At 42.2% G+C, this 10,853-nt stretch overlaps 1 protein-coding gene across 2 annotated transcripts; it reads left to right on the top strand.

Annotated features, from left to right (window-relative positions):
* The first annotated feature begins 2,102 nt into the window (after positions 1 to 2,102).
* On the top strand, positions 2,103 to 6,082 carry LOC106600731 (b(0,+)-type amino acid transporter 1). Of its 2 annotated transcripts, none has more exons than XM_014192321.2 (6): positions 2,103 to 2,855; positions 4,445 to 4,578; positions 4,667 to 4,796; positions 4,900 to 5,024; positions 5,115 to 5,202; positions 5,359 to 6,082. In XM_014192321.2, exons 1-6 carry the CDS (start codon positions 2,157 to 2,159, stop codon positions 5,587 to 5,589), a joined length of 1,407 nt encoding a protein of 468 aa, XP_014047796.1. In that variant the 5' UTR covers positions 2,103 to 2,156; the 3' UTR covers positions 5,590 to 6,082. The 2 variants fall into 2 exon arrangements, with proteins under 2 accessions (XP_014047796.1, XP_014047804.1); XM_014192329.2 differs by lacking the exon at positions 2,103 to 2,855 and adding an exon at positions 2,885 to 4,359.
* The last annotated feature ends 4,771 nt before the right edge of the window (positions 6,083 to 10,853 follow it).

Genomic DNA, 10,853 nt, shown 5'->3' with positions numbered 1-10,853 from the left:
ATATATATATATATATATATATATATATATATATATATATATATATATATATATATATATATATATATATATATATATATATATATAAAATAAAAAATTGTGTGTGTCAATTTCGACCATCTGGCCAATCCTCCCCTGTTGGCATCTGAAACACCTTAGTGAGTGTATATATATATATATCTGCCTCTGATTGGTCTACACCTGTTGCCTATATATATATAATAAAAAATTGTGTGTCAATTTCGACCAGCCCACCCAACTAAAAAAATTTCCAAAGTATTCCCACGCAAAACAGAGAGAAGTAGTTCTTTACAAATGTAAGCATGGTTTGAAAATTTAAAAAATATATCTGTTTGTGTCACGCCCTGACCGGAGAGAGACGGTTTATTTCTCTATTTTGTTAGGTCAGGGTGTGGGGTGGGCATTCTATGGTTTATATTTCTATGTTTTGGCCAGGTATGGTTTCCAATCAGAGGCAGCTGCCTATCGTTGTCTCTGATTGGGAACCATACTTAGGCACCCCTTTTCCCTCCTTGAGTTGTGGGATCTTATTTTTGTACTGCTTTGTAAAGCCTGCAAGACGTGACGGTCGTTTACCATTGTTTATTATTTTGTTTAAGTGTTCTGATTTAAAATAAAATCAAGATGAACACTTACCACGCTGCACCTTGGTCTACTCCTTTAGACGATCGTTACAGTTTGGGCCCATGGCTGAATCTAGTTGATGATCTAGGGTGACGTAACTAATTTGAGTAGTACTGTATATAATGTTGAAACAATTTGTAAAAACGGTTAATCATGTGCAATGGGTGTACCGGATAATCAGGTGGTCAATCACCACACACACACACACACACACACACACACACACACACACACACACACACACACACACAAAGTTGTCATTGGTGCAAAAGAAAAAAAGAAAACAGCAGTCCCTATCTAATCTGTAACAATCCATTGACACTGAAATGTGGTTATAAAATACTTGGACACAGAAGTTAAAGTTTTTCTCTACAGATATCTTGTTGGTGTATGGTACATTGTTTTTGTTAAGGACACATTTCCTTCATGTTAATTTTCAGCTCAATCATATTTGTGAGGCTTGCCAGTGGGGCAGGGATCTCACTGAGCTTTGTTGAATATCAAATAAAATCAAAAGTATTTATAAAGCCCATTATACAGCAGATGTCACAAAGTGTTTATAATGAAACCCAGCCTAAAATCCCAAAAGGCAAGCAATGCAGATGTAGAAGCACAGTGACTAGGCAACATTCCCTAGAAAGGCAAGAACTTAGGAATGCAAGTGTTCTTCATGTTGGCACTGTGCTGGCACTGTCAGTAATCATTATTGGAGGAGTGGTATTGCTCATCAAAGGCTTTCACGATTATTTTAAAGGGACCAGCCATCAATCCAATACGTATTGTTTTCTATAAGAGTCTGTGGTCCTACAATGGATGGAACAACTTAAATTGTGACAGAAGAGCTGAAACATCCTGAGGTAGAAAATAACAGAACTGTCACACATTGTAGAGCTGTCACACTTACATTAGCCTATAGAAACTGCACATTATAGTTATGTTAGTACTGATTTAAAGTCCATACTGTAATACATCATATTTTCATTATATCTCATACAGGGTGATTTCAAAGGACCACTAAAAGTGGTTTAGGTATGCTGTGCCTGCATCTTTTTGGTATCTACTGTATTTTCAATAATGCAGCATGCTTTACTCCAAGGCACAGGGAAGCAAAACATGCCCTACTTTAACTGTGTCCCTGACACATAAAAAACAGTATACCTATTGATGATTTAGGACCAACTCGGTTGATAACAAAGTGAAACATCATACATTTTAGTGAATCACCCTTCCTCTGAGCTATTTGAGGTACTACTATTGTTCCAGAATGTTTGAAATTATAGTATATTGGTATATATATTCCTGGTATGTTTCTTTCTTCTTTAGTAGGTTAAAGTTTCCTAGTAGATTAAAGCCGACAGCCTTGACTCAACTCAGTCCCAGTCTAGTAATAGTTAACTGATGTAATAGTAGGTGTGACCTTGTCCTATACGGACAAAACATTTATGCCTCTCCCCAGTTTGGACCTTGGTAAAACATATCTGTTGAGAATAGATCTACTACCAAGTCTCAGGATGGCAGCTAAAACACAGAAACTCATCTTGAAGCGTGAGGTGGGGCTTATTGGTGCTATCTCATTCATTGCCGGGACCATGATGGGATCTGGAATTTTTATGTCCCCTCAGTCTGTGCTGGTCAACATAGGAAGCCCAGGAGCCAGCCTGGTGATCTGGGCAGCCTGTGGTCTGCTGGCCACGTTGGGTTCCCTCTGCTATGCTGAACTGGGCACTGTCATTTCTGAGTCTGGGGCAGAGTACATATATATTCTGCGGATATTTGGCCAAGTAATTGCCTTCATGTTTGTCTTTAGCTTCGTCATTGTGATGAGACCTGCCAGTGCAACAGGGATAGCACTGAGCTTTGCTGAATATGCAGTGGCTCCTTTCTACCATGACTGTACCCCTCCAGAGCTGGTGGTCAAGTGTGTGGCTGCAGCAGGGATTTTGGTGTTAGCAATTGTGAACAGTATGAATGTACGTCTGGCTATGTTCATCCAGGTATTTTCCATGGTGATCAAGCTGGTGGCCTTGGCAGTGATAATTATTGGAGGTGTGGTGCTGCTTTTCAAGGGGAACACTGAACACTTTGAGGATTCCTTTAAAGGGACCAATGTGGAAATCAGTTCCATTGGGATTTCTCTTTATCAGGGTCTGTGGTCCTATGATGGCTGGAACACTTTGAATTATGTCACAGAAGAACTAAAACGGCCTGAGGTAAGGAAACAACAATAAACAGTTTAATATTGTTTTGTCTGGATTTTTCTGGAGTGCTACAATTGTATGTTTTACCTGGAGTAGAAAAAATAGACCATTTCATTTTTTGTACTACTGAGGTTACAGGCCACATGAAACAAACCAAAAATACTGAGTATAGAATATGCAGGAAAATCAACTGCACCAATACCTGACAAAAAGTATAATTTATCGCATCCTGACAAAATGCTTTGATATTTGAACAATCCCACAGACAGCGATACTGTGTGCCCTTATCTAGATTGCGTTTGATAGACTGATCCAGATGGAAAGACAGTGTAACATATAGTATGTCTGCAGACCAACATCATCAGCTAGGGGGCAAGTCTACACTCAGCTGTAATTTCTATATTCACATGGCTTCTGACAGCAATTGCAGGTGGCTTTAGCACCAACACACATAACAATAGTGAGAGGTCAACCTTGGCCTTGATTTTTCCAACCCTCAGGGAAAGAGAAGGAATTTCTACGCCATCCATAAACATTTAAAGGAATAATCTAACTGTACGATGACATAGCATCCTCTTTTATCACTCTCCTGGGGGGGGGGTGTAATCTTTATGGGAACCATTTTACAGCTATAAACAAAGACGACACAACAATATACTTTATTTAACTTGAGAAGTTAATATTAACTAAGGACTTTACACCCAGCATCAAAGATTAGCCAGGTGTTTGTCATAATTGTTCTTGCCTAAAAGAAGAGAGGATCTGTCGTTGACAACAGTTTCTCCTGTTGTTTGAATAAATTTGGGGTCTGGCCATGGCAGAAACAGAAACAGAGAGGATTCAACTGAAGCGCGAGTTGGGTTTAGTCAGTGCTGTGTCATTGGTAGCAGGAACCATGATTGGATCGGGAATATTCATGTCCCCTCAGTTTGTGCTGTCCTACATTGGAAGTCCAGGGGCAAGCCTGATCATTTGGGCATTGTCTGGCCTTGTAGCCATGCTGGGGGCACTCTCATATGCTGAGCTAGGAACCATTATTAAAGAATCAGGAGGGGACTTTATCTACATTCTTCGAATCTATGGACAGTTTCCTGCCTTCTTTGTGGCCTTCACCTTCCTACTATTGGTGAAACCAGCGAGCATTGCAGCAATATCCCTCAGTTTTGCAGAATATGCTGTGGCACCTTTCTACCAAGACTGTTCTCCTCCTCAGCTAATAGTGAAGTGTGCTGCTGTTGTAGCCATCATGGTTGTAGCCATGGCAAACATCTTGAATGTACGTTTAGCCATGAGAATTCAGGTGGTCTTCTTGGTGGCTAAGCTATTTGCACTGATGGTTATAGTAATTGGAGGGATAGTGATAATTGCACAGGGCAATGTTGCTGTACAACAAAATGCTTTTGATGGTACGAACTTGGGTTTGAGCTCCATAGGGATGGCTTTTTACCAAGGCCTCTGGTCCTTCGCTGGCTGGTACAACTTGAACTATGTGACAGAAGAGTTGAAAAGACCTGAGGTAAGAATGCACTGTAATAAGTAATGCATTTCCTTACATGATCTTAAGGATGTAAACTATCTTTCTCCACCTTGCACCCTCTCAGGTAAATCTGCCCAGGGCAGTTATAATTGCCATCCCCATGGTAACCATGCTGTATCTACTAGTCAATGTGAGCTACCTGGCTGCCATGACGCCAAGAGAACTGATGTCGTCGAATGCAGTGGCTGTCACCTGGGGGTGAGAGAGCTTGACTCCATCCACACACCTCTCTCTCATTTCTTTACATTTGTGGTGAGCTGAGAAATTACCTAGTTGTCGTCAACAGGAATAAGGTGCTCGGGAGCTGGGGATGGGTGATGTCTATCGCAGCCGCTTTGTCTGCTTTCGGCTCCCTGAATGGAACATTCTTTAGTGGCGGCCGGGTGTGCTTTGTGGCTGCAAGAGAGGGACACATGGTGAGAAACACATTCGAGAGACAGACAATTTTATCAAAACCTTTTTTTTCTGATGTAAGTGGTAGTTTTTTATGTCAACATTTGTGTTTTTTTCCTTCCCCAGCCTGATATTCTGTCCATGGCCCATGTGAATCGACTGACCCCCTCTCCAGCCCTGATCTTCACCACGGCTATCTCACTCCTGGTTCTCATCCCTGGTGACTTTCAGAGCATTGTCAACTACTTCAGGTAGTTTATGCTGACTTTAAAATTGCTCAATACATCAACTTTTTGTTGTTGCTTTATTTATCTTACATCCCTCTCCATTGATATTGCCAGTTTCACTGCCTGGTTCTTCTATGCAATCACTCTGTCTGGGCTCCTCTACCTCAAGATCAAGAAACCTGAACTTCCCAGGCCATATAGGGTGAGTCTTATACGATATCTCATTTCTACTTTTATTTATAAAGGTCTGAGTCCATTTGAACAAGACATTGGTTTATAACAATTTAATTACACAAATGGTCACATCTGCTGCCCACACCTCTTGTGAGCGTACCATTGTTTTTGTTTGTTCATCCAGGTTCCTATTGTAATCCCCATCTTGGTCATCATCGCAGCAATTTTCCTTGTGCTGGCACCTATAATTGACAACCCCGCAATAGAGTACCTCTATGTCACCTTGTTTATCTTTAGTGGTGTTTTGGTTTATGTGCCCTTCATCCACTTCAAACTGTGCCCTGGACTGTTGGAGAAAGTCACTGTGTTCCTGCAGCTCTTCCTAGAGGTGGCCCCAGCAGACAAAAATCTATGATTTATTTTACAGAATATATGTCTGAGGATAATATGGTCTGCTGAGTAAAAATTTACAAAAATAAGTTTGTCTCAGATTGGCACCACCATAACCAAATTGTGAATGACTTTTCAATAGTATGTTCAGTGCCTTCAGAAAGTATTCATACCCCTTGACTTATTCCACATTTTGTTGTGTTACAACCTGAATTCAAAATTGATTAAATATATTTTTTCTCACCCATCTACACACAATACCCAATAACGACAAAGTGAAAACATGTTTTTAGAAATGTTTGCAAATGTATTGAAAATGGAATACAGAAATATCTAATTTCTATAAGTATTCACACCCCTTATCTAATTTACATAAGTGTTCACACACCCGAGTTAGAATTTCTTTTGGCAACAACTACAGCTGTGAGTCTTACTTGGTAAGTCTCTAAGAGCTTTGCACACCTGGATTGTACAATATTTGCACATTATTATTAAAAAAATTCTTCAAGCGCTGTCAAGATGGTTGTTGATCATTGCTAGACAGCCATTTTCAAGTCTTGCCATAGATTTTAAAGCCGATTTAAGTCAAAACTGTAAATTGGCCACTTAGAAACTTTCAATGTTGTCTTGGTAAGCAACTCCACAGTATATTTGGCCTTGTGTATTAGGTTATTGTCAGTGACGACCTATCATTCAGGGCAGCTGTGACACGCATGAATATGCGTCACATATCAGTTTGCAAACAATGTAAAAAATGTAGTTAATAAGGCCACATACGAACATTATCTCTTTTTTGCTTTCTTGAGTAAGGCAGCTCCAAAATGCAGGTGTTTCAGCCTAGCTCTGTGCTTTCTGTGGTGGTCAGGCAGCCAGCGGAAAATACGGAGCGTAGGCGTTGGTAATGTTCTCTAGCTGCGCCGTGATTGGCTCAGTGTTCTGTCACTCATGGGGACACTACATCACCTCCAAATCTAAGGGTAGAGCTCAAAATTCAAGCCCCATTGGGTGCTGCCATAGAGTTACATTAGAAGTGCCAATCCAAGAAGGCTCAAGGTCATTGGCCACATATAAAATGATGTCAAATCATGTTATATCTACAGTAGCTTTGATTGGACTCAACATCAGACTTTCAAAATCTTAGCTAGCAAGCTAGGAGACATCATCATGAATCAAGTTGACAATCTACTTGCAAATACTTTTTAATCCTTCTCATATAAAGATAAATTATTGATAAAACGTATCGGTGGTCATCGGCCATAAACATTACCCAGGTTGGAAATCGCAAAATGAACAATGAGTGGTTTGGAAGGAATTACTGGCTAAATGCAAGCGTTGCAAAGAAATCACTAGCCTCTCATTCAGTGGAGTGGCTGTGTGGCCCCAAGTCTGGGTTTAAGGGTCTCTTTTCCAAGCTTATTTTTTATTTTATTTTAACTAGGCAAGTTAGTTAAGAACAAATTCTTATTTACAATGACGGCCTACACCGGCCAAACCCAGATGATGCTGGGCCAATTGTGCGCCACCCTATGGGGCTCCCAATCCCGGCCAGTTGTGATACAACCTGGATTCTAACCAGAGTGTCTGTAGTGACGCCTCAAGCACTGAGATGCAGTGCCTTAGGCCGCTGCACCACTCGGGAGCCCGAACGATAAACTTTCAACATTGGCCATGCTGTCAATCCAGCATGATTTCTGCCACGCTCAAAACAACTTAACTCGGAACTGGGAAATCTGACTTCAGTGAGTTCAAGACAACTGGGAAAACAAGCTCCGACTGGGAAAATACATTTTCAACCGTCATCCAACTCGGAATTGTAAATCGGGAACTCAGGCCTTTTTCTACAGCTCCGACCTGAAGATCACTGACGTCATCATGATTTGACCTTGTTTTTTTTTCAGAGTTGTCAATTGTCTTGAATGCCCCATAAATCCAGATAATGCCAAACTTTGATGACAAAATTTTCCCACGAAGGACCTCTGTGCCACCTCCCTGTTCAAGTGAGCACAGCACAACAAGGTGAGTCCAAAAATGTCTTGTAGGCTGCTGCATAAATGATGTAATATGCCAGGGAGATATGTATACTTTAGGGAAGAAAGTAATACTAAGTGTATGTTGTGTAGAAAGCTGTTAGTAGCCCATGTACCTCACCCTAATCATTTGGTCTATTTTCCCCTCTTATTTTGGCCTACTGTTCTGACTTGGTGGAGAACATGTAATTATCAAATATTTTAAGAGCTTTCATTGTGTGCTTATATGCCCCATTTATTTATCCTATGGTTCTGACTTGGTGTACAGGGAGAACACTGTAAGAATGGCCCATGTTCTGAATTCTGTTGCTGTACATTTCAAAAGTGCTGAACAAATAGTTATATTGACTACGTCCGTCCTAGTTCACCCATTGTCTTAATCGTAGTTACGGATTGCCTTTTATCCACTTGTCGTCCCCTTATGCCATAGTTCGTACATCTCAATTGTCAGTAGAAACCACATTTGTTTAAGCAAGTCAGCCATATCAACTATGTTTTTTTTAAGTCAGTAAATGAGGCTGAATTAACTGTTTCGCTGCTAGACAAGGCTTCGCTGATAGCCAGGTGTAGCAGTGACTGCTGTTGAGACTCTGCTGTTGGAACAGCTTTATGTAGGCCCCAACAGTTTGTGGGCACCGTTTGTCACCGTTATAGTGCAATTAATGTATTCTTCAGTGTTCAAATTTTATTTGTCACGTGCGCAGAATACAATAGGTGAAGACCTTACAGTGAAATGCTTACTTACAAGCCCTTAATCAACAATGCAGTTTGAAGAAAAATAAGTGCTAAGTAAAAAATAGATAAGTAAAAAATAGAAATAACTAATAATTAAAGAGGAGCAGTAAAACAACAGTAGCGAGCCTATACACAGGGGGTACCGGTACAAAGTCAATGTGCGGGGGCACAGGTTAGTCGAGGTTACTGAGGTAATATGTACATGTAGGTAGAATTAAAGTGACTGTGCATAGAAAATAAACAGAGAGTAGCATCAGCATAAAAGAGGGGGGAGGGGGCAATGCAAATAGTCTGGGCAGCCGTTTGATTAGCTGTTTCGGAGTCTTATGGCTTGGGGGTAGAAGCTGTTAAGAAGCCTTTTGGACCTAGACTTGGCAGTCCGGTACCGCTTGCCGTGTGGTAGAAAAGAGAATAGTCTATTATTTGGGTGACTGGAGTCTTTGACTATTTTTAGGGCCTTCCTCTGACACTGCCTGGTATAGAGGTCCTGGATGGCAGGAAGCTTGGCCCCAGTGATGCACTGGGCCGTATGCATTACTATCTGAAGTGCCTTGCGGGTCGGAGGCCAAGCAGTTGCCATACCAGGCAGTGATGCAACCAGTCAGTATGCTCTCGATGGTGCAGCTGTAGAACTATTTGAGGATCTGAGGACCCATGCCAAATCTTTTCAGTCTCCTGAGGGGGAATAGGCTTTGTCGTGCCCTCTTCACGACTCTTAGTGTGTTTGGACCATGATAGTTTGTTGGCGATGTGGACACCAAGCAACTTGAAGCTCTCAACCTGCTCCAATACAGCCCCGTGGATGAGAATAGGGGCATGCTCGTTCATCCTTTTCCTGTTGTCGACAATCATCTCCTTTGTCTTGATCACGTTAAGGGAGAGGTTGTTATCCTGGCAGCACATGGCCAGGTCTCTGACCTCTTCCCTATTGGCTGTCTCATCGTTGTCGGCGATCAGGCCTACGACTGTTGTGTCGTCGGCAAACTTAATGGTGGTGTTGGAGTCGTGCCTGGCCATGCAGTCATGGGTGAACAGGGAGTACAGGAGGGGACTGAGCCCGCACCCCTGAGGGGCCCCCGTGTTGAGAATCAGCGTGGCAGATGGTGTTGTTGCCTTCCCTTACCACCTGGGCGCGGCCTGTCAGGAAGTCCAGGATCCAGTTGCAGAGAGGGGTGTTTAGTCCCAGGGTCCTCAGCTTAGTGATGAGCTTTGAGGGTACTATGGTGTTGAACGTTGAGCTGTAGTCAATGAATAGCATTCTCACATAGGTGTTCCTTTCGTCCAGGTGGGAAAGGGCAGTGTGGAGTGCAATAGAGATTGCATCATCTGTGGATCTGTTGGGGTGGTATGCAAATTGGAGTGGTCTAGGGTTTCTGGGATAATGGTGTTGATTTGAGCCATGACTAGCATTTCGTTGCACTTTACGGCTTCAGACGTTAGTGCTAAGGGTCGGTAGTCATTTAGGCAGGTTACCTTGGAGTTCTTGGGCACAGGAACTATGGTTGTCTGCTTGAAACATGTTGGTATTACAGACTCAGTCAGGGACAGGTTAAAAATGTCAGGGAAGACACTTGCCAGTTGGTCAGCACATGCTCGGAGTATACATCCTGGTAATCCGTCTGGCCCTGCGGCCTTGTGAATGTTGACCTGTTTAAAGGTCTTACTCACATCGGCTACGGAAAGCGTGATCACACAGTCGTCCGGAACAGCTTATGCTCTCATGCATGCTTCAGTGTTGCTTGCCTCGAACCGAGCATAGAAGTAATTTAACTTGTCTGGTAGTCTCGTGTCACTGGGCAGCTCGCGGCTGTGCTTCCCTTTGTAGTCTGTAATAGTTTGCAAGCCCTGCCACATCCGACAAGCGTCAGAGCCGGTTTTACGTTCTCCTAACCAACTGTGCTATTTTGTTAGTTTATTTGCATTGTTTGTAACTTAAAAAAACGTTTTTTTCATACATAATGTTGCTGCTACCATCTTATGACCGAACATAACTTCTGGACATCAGAACAGTGATTACTCACCTCGAACTGGAAGAAACTTTTTCCTTTAACGAGTCCGACGTGAAGAATATACTGCTTTCTCTGGAACACGTCCAAATCCCCATCATTTGCTTGAAGAAAAGACGGAGAAAAAGAGGGCGGAGGGCGGTCTGCCTTCTGAGAATTTGTAGGCAAGCGACTAAACCCCCACTGCCATCCGTTCTATTGGTCAACGTGCAATCATTGGAAAATAAAATCGATGACCTAAGATCAAGATGATCCTACCAACGGGACATTAAAATCTGTTTGATGGTTCATCGGAGGGCATAGCGGGATGTTGTCTGTAATCCATGGCTTCTGGTTGGGGGATGACATCATCGATGCACTTATTGATGAAGCCAGGGACTGATGTGGTGTACTCCTCAATGCCATCGGATGAATCCTGGAACATATTCCAGACTGTGCTCGCAAAACAGTCCTGTAGCTTAACATCTGCGTCATCTGACCCCTTCTTTACTGACCGAGTCACTGGTGCTTCCTGCTTTAGT

Source organism: Salmo salar, chromosome ssa01 (genome assembly GCF_905237065.1).
Source record: "Salmo salar chromosome ssa01, Ssal_v3.1, whole genome shotgun sequence".
NCBI lineage: Eukaryota > Metazoa > Chordata > Actinopteri > Salmoniformes > Salmonidae > Salmo > Salmo salar.
Note: the sequence above shows the minus strand (reverse complement) of the source record. Positions and strands in the feature narration are given on the sequence as shown.